This window comes from Parasteatoda tepidariorum, chromosome 4 (assembly GCF_982258835.1).
Source record: "Parasteatoda tepidariorum strain Cologne lab strain chromosome 4, Ptep-v5.0, whole genome shotgun sequence".
In the NCBI taxonomy this organism is placed as follows: Eukaryota; Metazoa; Arthropoda; class Arachnida; order Araneae; family Theridiidae; genus Parasteatoda; species Parasteatoda tepidariorum.
Window position 1 is genome coordinate 82,634,074 of NC_141758.1, and position 18,937 is coordinate 82,653,010.

The window sequence follows — 18,937 nt, forward strand, 5'->3', positions numbered from 1 at the left end:
TTAAAAATTATGGGGATAAAGCGTTCGACAAATGTCCTGCCTATACAATTGTGACTATATTTTCGACATTTTGGCTGCCTCCCAAACGCATTTTTAGAATCCAGAATCCAAATTCGTCGAAAAAGTGTGCTTGTTTAAAGCAAATGCGTTTTTGTGTCTGATTTTTAACATAAGATATCGTAAAATATTTTAGCATATTTAGTCTCTCGAATCATTAAGTATTGCAAGAAAATCCAGTCATTAGATGAGAAGTTGAGGTGTTCATTCTTTTTATCACATACAAAAAAAGTCATGCATGTTATGTCATGCTGATTCAGTTAACTTCCTATTGATGCTAAACTAATAGATCAATGAATGCGTCCTGGATGTTTTAGCCAGGCAATGTTAATGTCAATTGTTATGCAAATTGAGATATCCGAATAATACGTGAATCCTTATTTCAGCTTGTCTGGTGCCAGCAGCAGGATTGATCGGTGTTTGCCTTGCCAGATGCGACGTAACCATGTGTGTGATCGCCTTGATGATATCTGTTGGTGCTATTGGATGTTGTTACAGTGGATATATGCTGTCACACATAGATTTATCTCCAGAATATGCTGGTAAGCTCTTGTGATTTCACGCTTTTGAAAATTATCCAATTATGACAACGTTGCTTAAGTTTCCTTAGTTCCAAAGTTTCTTTTACGTATCGTTAATCTTTATCAAATTTAGTTAGGGACTCATAAGGAAAACCAAAAAATGTATGAAGTTTAACGCTGAAAAAGAGAAGAAGGTTCAAAATTATTCAAATAAAGAAACGATATTTTTTGTACTGCATAAAGATTAAATAAAAGAAAAACGTGAATGAATTAAGTTCAAAGGAAAGCATAAAAATGGTCATTACTATAATTTCGACTCTACCTCAGTGGCTAAACAGTAAAATGTAAACCGAATTGTTTGTTTCGACGCTGAGGTAAACTCTTTGTTTATTCCACCGTAATTATGGTATGTTTATTTTTAAATTTCCTAATGCGCACATTTTATTTTATAACTGGCGTTGAAAGGCCGACCCGATTCGAAGTTTAAGACTATCAATGTTCAACTCCATAGTTCAGTAATTTTGTTCCCTATCCTAAAAGCAAGGAAACTCCTGCATCAAGCATTGGGAGAAACTAAGACAATTCTTACTCGATCCGTCTACCACTGCGCCGACGTCGGTACTAATCGGGAGCAGAATTCGTGTCAACCAGCCACCAAACCTGGGTCACCAGCCACCAAACCTGGGTCGCTTCATTGGAAGGCGAACGCTCTATCGTTTGAACTACCACAGAAGCCTAATGCGTCTATTATCTTCTTTAACAAGTTAGTTTCCATACCGTATTTAGTATGTATAATGTTTACTGTGCATGGTACGTAACAATACAATGAACCTAACACATGTATTTAGGAAATCAGAGACGTTTCTTTAAAAATATGAATTTTATGCTGCTCTGTTGTTTTTCTTACAATTTGAAGGAAATAATTTTGTAAAGAAAAAAAATTATGCTGTATAGTTTTTCCACGGAACTTAAAAAATTTTACAATGATTGTAAATTTACTTTAAAACTAAGATAATTTTTTTTTTTTTGAGAGAGAGATAAGCTAACATTTGTAAGTGAGAATTTCTTAACAGATATATTTTATTTTAAAAATAACATAAAGTGGTCACAAATGTATTAAATTATTAGAATTCGTCTACCTATTTTTATCAATTTTTAAGGTCCATGCGGAGCTGGTGGTATGTACCATTGATTCTCTTGGTTGAGTATTAAAGTAATTTGGTGAGAGACAAAATTATTTATTTATAATTTTATGGACTATCTTCGAAAAAGTTCTAAAAAAATATTTTCGAAAACTTTTTTGTGTATCTTATACGCTAAATACAAGTAACTTAAAACATTTTCTGAACATTTATACATTTTCTTTGTTTCGCTTTGTGAAAAAAAATTATTCCAGAAGTAGCTTAATTTGTTTTAATAACACCAATCAACAATTTTTTTTTCTGTTACATAATATTTTTGAACAGATCTTGAATATTTTTTTTTCAAATCAGATATTGATTTCTCTCTACCAGCCACAGTTTTTATCCAATTTAAGAATATAGTCTGAACCAGGTTTTACTAAAGTTCACTATGTGACCCCACTTCTCTGCAATGTAAGGGATGGTAGAAGGAAATTGATAACACGAGTACAATCGATATATTAATACAGATACCACTAAATATATCACTACACATATCACTACATATACCACTACATATATCACTACATATACCACTGCATATACCACTACATATATAACTACATATGCCACTACGTAAATCAGCACATATATCACTACATGTAGATATCATTTTAATATGCATCTAAAATGTCACTTCACTCCTGGAACTTCTTAATGGGTCTTTACAAAGTTAAAATTGAACAGAAATTCGTAATTTTCAGTATTTAATACACTACCACGTTTTATAAAATATTTTGCTTAAAGTCGAGTAGTTGGCATTTCTTACTATACTACTGCGAAAGGTGGTCTTGAATGGAATATAAAAAATAATGTTCAATAAGTGATTCAAGCGTGTATTTAAATCTTCAATAATTATTTAGATTTGAAAATTTCAACTTTTTCTTTTCAGGAACATTGATGGGTATAGCAAATATGTCATCCGCACTTACAGGATTCTTGGCTCCGTTAACAGTAGGCATTCTCACAGAAGAGGATGTAAGTTGAAATATGTTCCATTTTATTTTACAGAAAAATAATTCCTGTTTACTATCAATTTTGTTAACATCAGCATATTTTTGAGGGTGTTAGAAACTCTTTCATTAAGCAAAATACGAAACAAATCATATAAATAAATTAAACATGTCTATAAAAGCATAACACATTATTTTCAAAAAGTATATTACCACACCATTAATATTCAGCTCTTGATCTCACCTCAACGTTCCAAGAATAAATTATGGGTTAAAAACGAGCCGCATTTTATAACCGCTGTTGAACAGCTTACCCAATCCTAAGTTTGTGACTACCAATGTTCAACTCCGTAGATTTGTAATTTTGAAAGCAATCCAGAAGACTAAGGAACTCCTGGATCAAGCCTTGAGAGAGTCTTCGTGGAGGACACTTTTTGAAAGAACTAACCAGCAGTGTTGGAGATGAAAACCTCCGCCGGTCAGCCCAACAGCTAGAGAACTTTAGCCCATTATCCGTTTAATTTAAGTTAGCATTGTGGTCGGTGTGAGCCAGTAGCAGAATTCATATCGACCAACCATCGCTGGGCTCCAAACCTGGGCACCTCATTGCAGGCCAGCGCTCTATTTCCCAAGCCACAACAGCTCTTGCCCATTTTATTTTATTTTATAACTGGCCCTACCCAATTTTGAATCTCATTGTTCAACTTCGTAACCTTGAAGTTTTGAACCGAACTCAAAAATCAAGGGAACTCCTGGATCAAACATTGGCACAAAATAGCTTTCGTGGAGGACTTTTTGATATAACTAGCTCGCATTTGCGTTACATGGTGAGGAAAATCACGAAAACCTTACAGGATTAGCTCTACGGCAAAGGGATTCCAACCCATGATCCTTCTTTTACTGAGGATATTTTACCTCAACACTGTGGTTGGTGCGAGCCGGGAGCAGAATTCGTATCTACCAACCACCTCTGGGATTCGAATTCTTGTCCAATTTATTGAGGCCGCGCTAAGAGCATTTGTCCAAAGAACAAGATGCAACAAAAAAAATTGAAAATCATAGTCTCACTTCTAGTTCTGGATTCCCAGTACATTTCCACCAGAGCAGATTTTGAAATGTGCGATGCTACCAAACGATACTTAATCTTCATGCCTGCCAACTTGTACGATCTTTGAAGAAGATTTTGTGAAGTGGTAGTGAAACAACAATTAAGTTTAGAAGAATTATCAAAAAATGAAACTAATAAGACATTTATAAGCGTAATTAGCAAACAAAAGGATCTACATATGGTAGTTTAAAAAAAAATTTTTTGGAACTTTGAATTTCAATATGGTATGCGCCAAGCCGTTAATGTTACTATCATAAGAAAAATATTTCTCAACTGCCATACAAGTTGGTAGGTATGTTTCTACAGGATCGTCGAAACCCTCTGAAAGGTGGTGTTAGTAAAAATTGTTCCACTTCGATCAGGCTGGAATGATGCTGACTGGGGACGTATAGTCTTTAAAGACGAATCCCGCTTCCAACTGTGTCCTGACGATCATCGAAGACGTGTCTGGAGACGAACAGGGCAGAGGGGGGATCCTGCCTTCACTATTGCACGCCGCACCGGCCCTCAACAAGGCATTATGGTCTGGGGTGCCATTTCCTTTGACAGCCGGACTCCTTTGGTCGTCATTAGAGGTACACTTACTGCACAGCGGTACGTCGACGACATCCTAAGACCTGTTTTGCTACCATTCCTTTTGCAGCGCAATGGGCTGGTTTTTCAGCAGGACAATGCCAGACCTTATACTGCACGTGTTGCCTTGAACTGTCTGCAAACTTTTCAAACTCTTCCTTGGCCTGCCAGATCACCAAATCTCTCTCCCATCGAGCATGTCTGGGATATGATGAGAAGGCGATTGCATCTGGCACGGAATGTTGATGACCTCGTTCGACAATTGGATCGAATTTGGCTGGAAATACCGCAAGAGACCATCTGGGAGCTTTATCGGTCTATGCCACGCCGTGTGGCAGCTTGTATCCAGGCTAGAGGTGGGTCAACACCTCATTGAACTTGTTACTGTAACTCTGCAATAAATTATCCAATTGTTCTGAAATTTTAATCATTTACTATTCTGTACATTGTCTTCCTATCCACCAATTTTCGTTTCAATCGGACAACTCCTTCTTGGTTTGTCGATTTTTTGTTATAGAGTGTAGTATTATTATACAATTTTAAAATTCCTAATGTGAGTACTAATTAATAAGTAACAAAATTTTTTAATTTTAAAGTGGTGACTGTTGATGATGCCTCCGAGGGGACAATCCAGTGCAAAGGGTAAAATTTTTTTAACTTTGAAAAATAGGAAAATTTTGGAATGCGATTTTCGGCGACCACATTTCTTATGACTCTTCTTGGCTAATTTTTTTTTTTTAATTTTTCTTCCCCTTTCAAGCGTTCAGAGCAGAATTATAAACTAAACGAGAGCCAAAAATTTTACAGAATATCTAAGATCGTGCAGAAAGAGATATTTTATTAAAATAAGCCATAAACATGTTTGCTAATTCTATAAGATCACAAACAGGAATTTATTTAAGATTATTTATAACCCTGTATAGTGTACCAAAAAAAAACGAACCACTCTGAATAACTTTTTTTCTAATGATCGGATCTTAACGTTTTAGGACTCGATCTTAATGGCTCGAAAGGGTGACCAAATATGCTAATTAATAAGAGCAGACAATACTTTAAATTACGATATCAGGCACAAAAACAGATTCGGATTTCTGACTTCCAAAATATAGGGGGTAGTCGCAATCTAGGATATATGGTCCAAAGTTTTGACCCTTTAATGTTTATTTTACTTTTTGCGCATTTGGCTATATCTCGAGAAATTTTTAAGCGAATTAAAACATTTTTGCTCATTATTATGAAATTCGTTTATCGAGAAATAATTCAAAACAAAAAATTTACTTTTTGTAAATGGTTATTAGATTTTATTATTTATTCAATAATTGTCAAAAAAATTTTGAACTGTAAGGTAAACAATTTTAAAAATTTGCAAAATTTTTAAGGAATATAATTTTACAGGGCAAATACAAAATTTGAGCAAAATCGGTTGAATAGTTCCTGAGAAATAGAATTTCAAAAAAGTCAGACATTTAAAGTTCGATTTCGCAGGACCGATTCTGCTCAACCGATTTTCTTTTTTTATTCAACCGATTTTGATCAAATTTTGTATTCTTCCTGGTAAAATCAAATTCTTTGAAATGGTACGAAAATTTATATATCTTACAATTAAATTTTTTTATACCTTTATTAAATAAAATAATAATTTTTAGTAAATATTTATAATTTTTTGGCATCAAATTATCTTTGGATAATTGTGTGGAAAAATTTTTAAAATCGCTTAAGAATTTCTCAAGATATAGCCAAATACACAAAAAGTAAAATAAACATTAAGAGGTCTAATCTTCGAGGCGATCTCTCGATCCAACCGTTAGGAACATATTTCTCAGATTGCAGCCCCTATAATTTTAGGGTCAGAAATCCAAATCCGAAAAAGAAAATATATGTTTATTGAGAGAAAGCACGTTTTTATGCCTCATTTCGTAATTTAAAATATCGTTAATTTGAGGTCACCCCTCGAGCCATTAAAATTGAATCCTAGAACGTGAAGATCCCATCATTAGATCAAAAATTTGTAAGGGTGGTATTTTTTTTAGCACACTGTGCTACAATTGTGCCTAACTAATTTCTATTTGTCTTATTTTAGCAAAGTCTACGCCAGTGGCACACAGCATTTGGCATAACTATCATCATCCTTATCATATCTAATTTAGTATTCGTTTTCTTCTCGTCTGCACAAAAACAAGACTGGCTTTCTACAGACCCGAAGAACAACGCAGAGGACATGACATATTCTTCACTCAAACAAGACAACTTTTTAAACGATTTCAACTCGAAAGAACTTCAAGTGCTATGAAGTGTGACATAAGGTGTTCATCAATTCATTTCAAGATTAGGAAATTGTGCTATTTAGTATATCGATGTTGCTCTATTTTGATTTTTAGATGATGTGCAAATTATTCATCCGTGTAATTTGGTGTGCATGGAGCTGCATTTAGTAACTTTTTTTTAATAGCACAGTTTTATTATTTTGTGTCTTGGAACCAGGGCTTGAAAAATATAAGACCCAACATGTCAGGGGTATGTTTTATTTCACGCATGTAAATAGTTAATCACATACCTAAAATACAGATTAAGCACCCTTTCAAATTTTGAAAGGATATTCAAATATTGACCAAGATATGGATCAACGTTCTACCGAGAACGTTAATCGAAATGTCGACTCCCAAGAAGTTGACATCACTGAAGGTTGCGTCATTTTTTTAAAATTGTAATAGCTGCAAGTTCTTCCGGATTTTATATTCAAAGTTATAGTAAAAACTTTGCCCTTCTATTTTGTTCATTTGTTTATAAGTTTAAATAGGAATGATAATATCTACAGCTACTGATGTATTAATGAAACATACAAAAACACGCTAATCTAATCACATGCTGGTGGGATAACGCTCCTGCAATGTATAAAAATATGATTGTGTATAGTTGTATTTTTAATTTCATTCTATTCCCATTTCGTACAATCATTTTCCTAAGAGCATAAGTTGGCAGTACAAGGCTCAAACTATTCTTATAAAATTTAAGTGTAGCATCATTATATTATTAACCCTTTGCACTCGAAGTACTTTCAGCTGTTAAAAAAATGGATGCAAACTTACCTTATAATACCCGTAGATCACTGAATGAAGTGGTAACTAAACATTAAGGTGAAAAGAATTTTCACATTTAGAGTGGTAACTGACATGTCACCTTTCGAGTGCAAAGGATTAAAAAAGTTCCAAATTTTTTTTTATAAGCTTAAAATTTAGTATTAAAAAAGCAAAAACTGTGATTTTATTACTAGATATGTTTATCTGAAAAAATTAAGAGTTGTGGTGGGCGCGAATTAATAAGAATAAATTTTATTTTCTAACTTGCTACCACTTTTGATATTTTTTAAGGTCACAACGAGCCCTACAGGTGTACTACTAACACGTAGTTTAAATGAAGATTCAACTCTAATCTGATATAACAGAATAATATTGATAAATTCATAATATAACTTTGCAATCTTAGTACGAAAGAAGAGTTGAGTGGATGAACCAGGTAAGTGACTTCTTCCGAGAGGCTAAAATCACGGTAGGAAGAAAACAAGTAGTGCCCGAACTATTTTGTTAAAGATTTTGTGGAAGATTTTTTTAAAGATTTTGTGTGCTTACACTTCATTGCCTTATTTTATTTACCACTACTTAATTTAAAATAAAAATTATAAAAGAATAAGCGAAACTTACGGAGTTTAGGTAAATCAAATTTTCAATGAAATAAAATTCAACTATGTTACCCTATAAGCACACTTTACAAAAATTCCAACTTGCTCAGAGTGGTAGTCTCTTACACGATATTTCTTGAATTAGTAAATTCGATTTTTAGGTTTTTCATTCTTATAATAATTCAAAGGCCTAAGTGATGCACCACTTTTTTATAGTTGGTGTGTTTAACCACTCAAAAAATTAATAAAATTAAATGAAAATATCCAAATTTCCGATTTTAGTTTTCTACCTTTTTTTTTATAAATATTTTGTTGAAAACTGAGAGCAGATTTTATATATTATCTTCCCTGATTAATAAATACCTTTAAAAATGCTACTTACCTTTTTACATAACCACTATGCACTTTCAATTTCATTCAATAGAAGATGACATCAAGAAGTATGACGAGCATATTAAAAATGCCAACAAATATTTGGACTGAATATATTGTAAAGAAGTCAGTAATATACTTGAAGTGGATATTACTGAATATTACATAGTATTAGTAAATGGTTAGAAAGAAATACAATTTTTTATGTGTGTGATTGATGTATGCAGCTTTCCAATGACTTATTGTAAAATTCTGGCGTACTTTTATTGTAGTAGTATATGATTGGATTGATTTTGGTTCGGATAATCAGTGCTCTACTGTATTAGAGAATATATTTTATGTCTTTAGCCATTTGCCGACGTAGTTCTGGCTACATTAAGTCACCAAATGCAGGCTTACCCACGACTACTTTTTTTTTCAAAATATTTTATAGATTGGAAGACATTTAAAAATCAAAGTTTTCAGAATTTTTGGTTATTTTGCCAGCATTTTAAAAAAACTCACCACAAAAGAGCCAGACTTGACTTGATATGGTTATTGGTGATGTATCTGCCAGCTTCAGCTGGCACTACATTTTTAAATCTGCAATTTGCCCTAGGGCAACTGGGACTAAATAGCAAAGATATTTGGAAGTAAAAGATATAAAATAGGATAAAATGTATAGAAAACTTAAGTATCAAAGAATGAATATTGAATTAAATTGATTAAATTCAATATTATATATAATTGTTAATTAAAATTAGCTGTTCCTGTAATGGTTAAGAATTGGAAACCAGATATTAAGGTAAATCTGATAGAGTGTAATATCTATTTCTTTCTTTATCTAATTTTTTTTAAATTGTCACTATAATATTCTTTTTTAACTAGCTATGCTAAGAAGAAAGGAAAAGAATCAATGGTTTATCTTTAAAATCAACATGTTACAAATTTGATCGTTATGTTCGATAATTAAAAGCATTATTTTAGTTTAGCAATAAATGATTACCCACTACACTTTAAAAGCTTTAGGAATTAAAGTGAAGATATTTTAACCAACAATATTGTGAAAATCTTATGTCAAAGACTTAGTCTCATGTAATCTTATAACTTATGATTTAGTTTAATACTTAACTCTTATGCTAAACAGTTATGTCAAGAAAGTTATGACAAAGCTTTTTCTTCGTGATGAAACTGTTTTGTAGTTATTAAATATTTTCTAGAATGGTGTTATCATTTACCTAGAAGAAAATAATGCCCGGAATTATAATTATGATTTTTTAGACAAAATTTTATATTAAAATATCAGGTGGTTAGGAATATGCTCTATTCCTTATAACAAGTTAAGATATTGCTTAACCTCTGTTTGTTTTACTTCCTGTTACTGCACAGTGATCTCTGTATAAATAAGAAACCAGAAATAAAATATTTCAAAACATTATTTTTAATAACAGCGTTGTTTGCACCCTGTAAAAAAAAAGAAAACTGGGATCAAAACCATTTCATTTCTAGATAACTTAAACTTAAGGCTTTATTGCTACAATAATTACCTTTCTCCAGATAATTCTTTTGTGTTTGTTGAAACAAGTATTGGTAGTAAAGGGCATTTAATTCCCTCCGAAAAAAAGGTAGATATGAACTGGATTTACAACCAATTTTTACTATTTTTTCCAGGTTACCAACAACCTTTTAATAAGTTTCTAGTAGCATATTTATCGAATTTTTGTGTATAATTAATATATATGCAAGAATACAAAATTTGTAGGCTATTTGTGAAAAATTATACTAGTGGTAGCTAAGTTTATGGGGTTCATTTTATGATTCTTTGTTTTTTAAATTTAATTAAAAATAATTTCCGAGTCACTACGTTTTTTTATTTTTAGCAAAGAAAAGTACTGATAGATTTTCAATGACCATAAGGGAGTAATTGCCACCACAAGCTACTACTTTGGTTTACAAATGTAACTAAATTATAATTACTATTCATTTTTAATTGATCGGGGGTAAAATAATGCTACTAAATTCTATGTAAACTTGTTGAAACGATTGCATAATTGCCAACAGCTTGGTGAGAGATTTATCTAGAATATTATTTTGATTTCTTGACCTTGTGCACATGAGTGTCAGAGCAGATTATCCGATTAGGTGGTCAAACAAACACGGAACCCCCTAGTGTATTCACTCATTTTTTCGACTTACTAAAGGGATGAAAGACACTCAAGCTTGCCGCAGCTGTGGCTCAGCCACTAGGCCTCTAATTGCTACTTCTCTGCCACTTTATTCATTGAGGACTTCTGAGTTTAAAAAAAAATCGTAGTTATAGTAATATTTATAGTTTATGCTAAAATCTTAATTTTAAATCTTAAATTGTTTTACTACCTCGACAAATAATTCAAACCTATGTATATAAGATACATTAATATGGCTATTGTTCTTATGCATATTAGTGTAATAGCTTAATTTAGAAAAAAAATTTAATGCCATAAATATTAAACTGCCACTCTCTAAATCTTTCTTAACAACTGTACGAGTTTGCAGCTGTGCATGAGCTCACAGTGATATCAAATCGCCCAGGACAGCAGATAAGTATTCTCTAGTAGTAGTCTTTTTAATGTATGATATACGCCGCTTTGTTACAGTTAAGCAGGGAGCCATGTTGAGCACTTAAATAATTTTATTTTATAATTCTCTACCTTTTTTTTTTTTTAATATTTTGCCGAATCCCAGAGATGCCAACTGCTCCGGAAACACCAAAATAATTAAAAAAACGGTAAATAACTATAAAGTTAATTTTGCAAATATTTTGAATAATTTTGCTTGCTTTTTTAAAGGTATAGCAAGATTTGAGTGCTTTAAAGTGGTGATTTGTATAAGCCTACTAATTATTTAGAAATAGTGGTGGATAAAAATCTACTAAATTGAATTTATTAAACCAAGAATCACAATTGATAAACTGCCACTTTAAAATATATATTTGCTGTCGGGAGCAAGTTGGCATCTCTGGAATCCTGAGCAGTTAGCACCACTGAATAAGCTTTTCACTGCCTTCTAACCACAAAGACTCAATGCAAACAGAACTCAAGTTCATGATGAGTGGGATAGTAGTAATGTAATACCTTTAAATTTATTTATTTTAGTATGTGATTCATTTATTCTTAAGAAGTGGAAATATTTAAATTGTAAAGAGCAAATAACTACTTATGTTAAAATGCATATAAAATATGCAGCGTTGATGATAAAAAATTCATTTCGTGTTTTGTATTTATAATTTTTACTCAGAATTTCTTTATTTTATTTTTATTTGTTGTTATTTTACATTCTGTTGATGAATATATTGTTATATTTTATCTCTCTTGTTAATTTCTCATCATTTTAAAAAACGAGGCAAAAAAATTATAGGAAATTAAATTATATTATTATTTCAGTTTTTTGTTCGTATTTTTACTTTTGGTGATTCTACATTATGATTCCAGTTTTTTTTAAGTTGATTATTTTTGCTGCTTTTACAGAAAATAAAATGAAATATTACATTTTATCTTTTGTTCTTATTTGATTTCATTGTTGTTGTTTTTTAAATTATTTGTTTGAGCGTAATTTAATTTTATAAATATTGCTTTATTATCCACTTGTATATATTGGAAATAAAATAATTAGATGAAGAATCAAAATCCATTGTTTTGTGACTCACTCTTATTGTTTCATCAATATTATTTGGAAATTATTTCGAAGGAAAGAATGCATCGCAATCAATTGTGCTCAGGTAAAATTTGCTAGTTTTAATTTTGTATCTTTAATGTTTTTGTTATGATTTGAAAGGTTTTAATTGTTTTACAATACATTTTTGTTCGAATTAAAAAGAATTATTTTTGATATATTTTCCGTTACGTTTACTGAAATGAAATATGTACATACTTTAGCTTTAAAAAATTATTTTTTCCCTTTATTCAGAACCAAGAATGAATAATCATATTAATTTTGAAGAACGATTTAGTTTCTTCAAATTAAACCCGATGAATTAAATATTTAGGCGAAAAAATTTTATTTGTTTATAATTTTACAGAAACACGCCGTTTCTCAAAGGTTTGATTTTCTCCAATTCAAACAAAAAAAATTATATATTTATAATTTTATATCTATTTTTTTACTTTTTATTTTTGATTTTATAAACTTCATTTACAGCATTTTAAATCGTAACTATGTATGCATAATTTAATCTAATATATCAAAACTGATTATCATGTTTTGAAATTAAATATTCGCAAAATTTAATACATTACGCTTACCTAATAACTTATTTCGCTATCACTTTTAATATTATTGGAGTTTGGACTCCTGGATAGGCATGTATGTAGGTTACTGATCTTAAAGCAACCACAACAACTGCTAACCATAATGAATGCTTACAAACAGTAAAAATATCATGATGCAGGCGATAGGGGGTGTTTCGCGGCGAATTCCGCATCCGGCTTGCACCGACAACAGAGATGACGTGAAGAATCCTCAGAGGTATACGGATCACGGGTTAGAGTCCCCTTGCCGTCAGGCTAACCGTGGGAGGTTCTCGTGGTCTTCCTCTCCATGTAACACAAATGCGGGTTAGTTCCCACAAAAAATCATCCACGAAGGCAAATTTATCCCAATACGTTATCCGGGAGTTCCCTTGTCTTCTAGATTGGGTTCAAAATTACAAGGCTACAGAGTTGAACATTAGTAGTCGTTCAAACTTTCGGAGTGCCCCCGGATGCCCCCTTACGGGGGCGGGACGGGCTTAAGCTTGTTATTAGTAGTCGTTCAACGACGGTTATAAAATAAAATATAATCCTCCCAAAAAACCAGCTATAAAGAATTGCGTTTAGTACCTGTTTCTTTCTCTTTTCTGTCTCGCTTACAAGCCTGGTTAGGATAAACTTAAATGAAAAATAATCTGAAGTATTAGTAAGGGTTCTCATCAAATTGGGTCTCATCAAAGGGTTCTCAATCATTAAAATTGCCAAATTCGTAAAAAAATGATATAAATTATATATTTTCGATATATTTATTATTTTTAAACAGCTCTTTCAGTCGTATTATTATTTTTTTTATAATATGTGTATTACACAACCACGTTTAAAATTCTTATTTTAAAAATTATTTATAAACATTTGGCAACTTTTTGTGAAGTATTTTGTCAGAAAATATAAACAAGGTTGACACATTTACAAGGATGACTGAAATAATAAAAAATGGTATAACTCAATTCATCTTTATTTGTTTAACTATTCACTCATAGCTACCACCATAACTTACTTAATAAATTATTTATATTTGAAATATTAACAATTTTTTTTTCATATCATTATTAAAAAACTAAAAATGCAACTCAACAATGAAAGTTGCTAATTTTACTTTTGATTAAATTTTGATATTTATTTTAAGCGACTAGTCGCTCTTAGCATTCCTACATTTGTATTCCAAACACGTAGGTAAACAAGCTATAATGTTTTTTTCTGAAATTCGCTATGTTAAATATTTACTTCCTAGTTCTAAAATTATATTACAGAAGATATGAAGTACTTTAAAAGTTTTAACTCATTTTGTATAATAAATAATAAACTATCTCTCTCGAGAAAAAAAATATTGAAAAAACTTATCGTAGGCGAAAATTCAATTAATAAAAGGATGAACCTTTCGATTAATTGCAACTATGAAGAGAACAGGCTAAACCTTTAGATTCCATCATGAGACAATCTTTCTACATACTTTTTTTTACAAACCGACTTAAGCAAAATGTCTCTAAACTTAATTTAATTGATTCCCTTGGTACCAAATATTTCGTGTCAAACAATGATTATTTATATTTTTTATGTGTATTAGCTGTTAAAAGAGTTCTTGTAAACAGACGTAGTTTGCATAAAAATGTATTAATCAATACAATATATTTGTTAATGACACTAGGGAATCATTTTTTTCGGTTATCTGTTTCATGCGATTTTTTTAACTGATCTTTGATATTTTCACATTGCTGATTTCAAATCTGCAACTGGTTTCTCTCACCTAGTTACAGTTTTTATTTAAAATTAAATTTTTAGTTTATTTTTGTTAATCTGTACAAGTTTTAAAATATTACAAATAATAGGGGATCGCATAAATGTTGCTTGCCCGACTCATGCCCAAAAATTTTGTCATACGCCACTAAGGGCGCTTTCCCTATTATGACTATATTCCCCTGCTTCTTCGTGCGCTTCTGAATAGGCCATAATAGGGGAAGCGCCTCTAGCCGCATATGACGACGTTTTCAGGCATGTTTTTTTGGGGGGGGGGATAACTTTAATGCCCTAAATCCCCTAAAAGTTTGTCGCAACATCTATTCAACCCTATGTTACATATAACACTTTTAAACTTGTTCATTTCGACAAAAAATTGACTAAAATATCATTTTAAGGAAACTGTAGCTTGGACAGAGACACCAATTGCAGGTTTAATATCAGTGCTACAAAGTATCTAACACATGTTTAAAAAAATTTCATGTAACAAAATTTTTTTTCTCAGAGTTATTCATTGAATGCTACATTCAGCCAATTCGAATATTTAAATTTGTTTAAAATGATAGAATATGCTGCACTGGATATTTTAATTACTAATTCACCATGATACCCTGTTTTGATCAAATCTGAAAAATACTTCAAAATGCCCCCAAGATATGGAAGTATTAACAAGTTAAATACACAATTTAAATCCACTCTCACTTGTAAGATATCTTTATGCTTACAAATTGCCTTAGTTTTTGAATTTACGATTTTTTAATTTCGAAATACTTGACATTCTTCATATTTAAAAAAAAAAAGAATGAGCTAGTCGCCACAGGCGGCATGTTTTTAATAAATTTAACTAAAAATTTAAGTTTGATAAGCAATTTCGGCCATCATATTTAGCTTTAATCAGGACTGTTTCCACCTCGGAAAAAAAACTGGTGGTAAAATCAGTTCCCTTTTAAGTTTGTTTCCGCAGGGCGTCCAGTAGTCTCCGAAAATTATTATAGTGGTATATAAGTTTTTGTCATAAAATGTGTCTCATGTTTTTAAAAAGTTAATATGAAACATTCCTGTTCACCACAATAATTAAATAACTCAAATACAGATAAAGAGTCATGCTATGAAAGGTGTGAAAACCTTGTTTCCAGGATAAATAAATGTCTATTATAAAGCAAGACTAAGCTAGGGAACAGTCTTGCATACACAGGTGGGTGACAAAATAATGCGAACGTTTCTGTACTAACTCCATGTAAATAATCGGCCGCAAATGTTTACATGGAAATCTGTTGACACAATTTAACGCTTTCTAAAGTCGTGGTAAGTATACTTACCACCAATTTTTAAATTCCATGTCAGCTTTTCTACCACTTTTAATTTAGGTTTCCATTTTTTAATAACTTCAGCTTTCTTTTTATAAACTAAATGAGTTTTTCTTTTCTGATATCAATTACTATTCTTAGATGAATTTCAATTCCAAAAATTCTTAAATTTACCTTTAGTAGAAATGAATGGCCCACTAAAGGGTTAAAAGAGCATACGACTTGACGTTTTTTAGAAATGGTACATTTTTACCCAATCAGAATTCAAATCGACTACAATAAGTAGAGGAAAGTTGTACCTTCTTTTTAGCTTTAATAACAGCAATTTAAAAATCATTCTTCAGGATTGGTAAATTTATATGGAAATGTGTTTTGAATTATAGTGGCTTTTTAAAATGAGAAAGACTTCCTACACTCATTTTTGGTGAGTCCGAATTTCTTATGAGTAAAAATGACATCATTTCAAACAAAGCTTGGAGCATTATCTTTCAAATTGCGCTGACAGTTTTGCAATGCAAAATTTTCCAAACATTTGCTGCTGAAAGAAATAGTGTTTACAGATAGAGTTAGTGTAAAAGTGTTCGCATTTTTGTTGCCTATCTGTATAGTAACTATTAAAATATCTTGGCAAAAAAAACTTAAACATGAAATAGCTTTACTTCCAGCTTTTTTTTCATCTTTTCCGGTTTACAAACAACTTTCTTTTGCGTAATTTTGTACATCTGAAAAAACAGTGCAAGTGCTTCATGAAAGAATTCGAGCAAAACAGCTTGGCAACTATTTTCCCCCTTCTGTTTATACTATTAATGTTAAGCTAGAATTTCAGAAAACTGATTAAAACTGTTGATTTCTGAAGAAAAAAAATTTGCAAAATTTAACTAATCATTCAAAAATGACAAAATGTCTTATAAGAAATTACAAAAATGGAAGTCAGTTTACTTTAGATAATAAAATATTCAACTTTATACCTTTACTTATTTTTAAAATTTACACTACTTAGAACTAAATATTATCACTTACTAGGTATTGAGAATGCTGTTCGCTTCCGCTGATCAACCCCGATGACTGCATCTCAATAATTATTGTTTCTTGACATAAAACAGTTTTTTTCTGCAAAAATTTAAATTATTCACTTAAAATATGTGTGCAAGAAAGAATTCTATTTTTTTACTCTTGCTTACCAGACCCAAATATTTTTCTTATGATTCTAGTAAGATCTATTAGTGAACGTAAGCAATTTTTAAAGTAAACATTTTTTAAGAATAAAATTTAAAATATATTGTTATAACAAATTTGGTGAACCGTAACTGTTACGTATTTTTATAATAATCTTTAGTCATGTTGTGTGCTCTCAACTTTTCTTTTTTTCTTATTAAATTTTAATGTTGTGTTTTCCAAATCTCAGATTATTTTTTATTATATTATATCACATTATTCCATTCCCATATTCACCAATTCTCAAAGATACAACACGGACGATATATTAAATACAATTTTTCATAATGTTCATAAAATGATTGTTAAGTTCTTAATCATTTAACGAATCTTATAAACTGTAATTTATAATAGTACAAATGTAATTTTCCCTGAGAATGATAATTGTAAAATGGTTAATAAGATCAAACAACGATTTTAATATCGATATCTTTAAATGTAACGTAAAATTATGTTACAGTTATGAAAAAAATTCCCTTAATATTAAACTCTTAAGTTAGAAAGCAATCAAAATCAAAAACATATTAATAGCAGTTCATGTAAATAAATACCTTTAAATTAGGCATATAAAACTATTTATAAGAAAACAATACCTTTATGACTTTTATTAATTTTATGCCGATGACAACCAAAGCAATATGGAAATGAATGTGGGAAAACTAGATCCTACCATGTGATTTCCTGGCCACTAAAAATATACCAACAACAATAAGAAACTGTTTTTGACAATTATGTTTATACTAGTGGGCTGCGCCCCCTGCTCGCTGACGCTCGCCAACCGCCCGTTATTAGTTATTCATTTTTCAATGAATAACTAATAACAATAATCAAACAAATAAATTCGTGATATAAATCAAAAATCGTCAAATAAATTCGTAATATATAAATTCGTGAAAAAAAAGCACTTTCGACAAAATACTAAAATAGACAAAGACTACTCACTTTTGCCTAGCTTAATAGTATGAGATTGCCGCAGATGATAGGGTGAATTTCGGAAGAGATTACATTTGATAAGAATGCTCTCTCTTATTTCTGTTTCCGTTTTTAAAAGTGCTATATGTTGAGCCACCTCAGCTAGATTTGGCATGTGACATTTTTAGCGGCAGTCATTGGTCGATTTTCTAGCGTTGCCATTCGGGGAGTTATAATGAGGCTTTTTTTTGTCGCCGTGTAAGAGAAATATATATATATATATATTATAGATCATTTATATTGTATATATGTTAATGTTATATGTTGATTATATTGTTAACATTACGCGGTATTTAAAATATCTTGTTTCTTCCAAAAATTAATAAAAACTGTCATAATTCTTTTATTACTATTTTCTTTTTGTACTTTTTTTATTTGCTTCGCACAAGAGCTGCACAATGGGCTAATATCGGTGGTCTGGGGTCCATTTTAATGGGAGGACACTTTCACACATCATCCATCTACTGACCAAAGTTTTGACCAGAGCACGATCAATCTCGGATCCAGTACCCCCAGAAGTATTGTTTTGTTATAGGAACTTGAAGAACTTCGTGGCCCCTACAGATTTAACGAGCACCAGTCACCATTTTGTACACGGGAGTATTCGGTTGGCAGAGATCGAAAAGGTGACCTCTAGGACATTGACCCAACGCCCTACCAGCCAGGATATCCCAATCCTCTTATTACTATTTTTATCTTAATAGGACGTTCAACCTTTTCAAATTTACAAAAATCTCAATTTTGAACTTTTTGAAGATTTGTTTTTATTGATTTCGTTTATTGCTTACGTAGATTGCATACAATATAGGAAAGATGAGAAACTATTGCATTTTTTGTTTTAATAATATCACTCTCAACCTGAATAATTAAAGCTGGTATGTGGGAAAGCTTTCTTCAAAATGCGTTTTCAAGTTAGCTATCCTGACGTAATTGATTTTCTTAGAAATGTGATACACTTCCCAACCGAAGAACACTATTCCCTTTGGATATCTTTCCTCAAACA

The 18,937-nt window shown here is 31.2% G+C and overlaps 1 protein-coding gene across 5 annotated transcripts in view; it reads left to right on the forward strand.

Moving 5' to 3' along the window:
- Nucleotides 1-6,904, forward strand: part of LOC107452230 (sialin) — a 59,973-nt gene extending 53,069 nt beyond the window's left edge. For all 5 annotated transcript variants that reach the window (XM_087161483.1, XM_043050746.3, XM_016068574.5 and 2 more), the window contains 3 exons: nt 444-599; nt 2,652-2,737; nt 6,474-6,904. In XM_087161483.1, the coding sequence (XP_087017609.1) occupies nt 444-599; nt 2,652-2,737; nt 6,474-6,683 (452 nt within the window). In that variant the 3' untranslated portion in view covers nt 6,684-6,904. The remainder of the gene's footprint in view (nt 1-443; nt 600-2,651; nt 2,738-6,473) is intronic.
- Nucleotides 6,905-18,937: the final 12,033 nt, after the last annotated feature.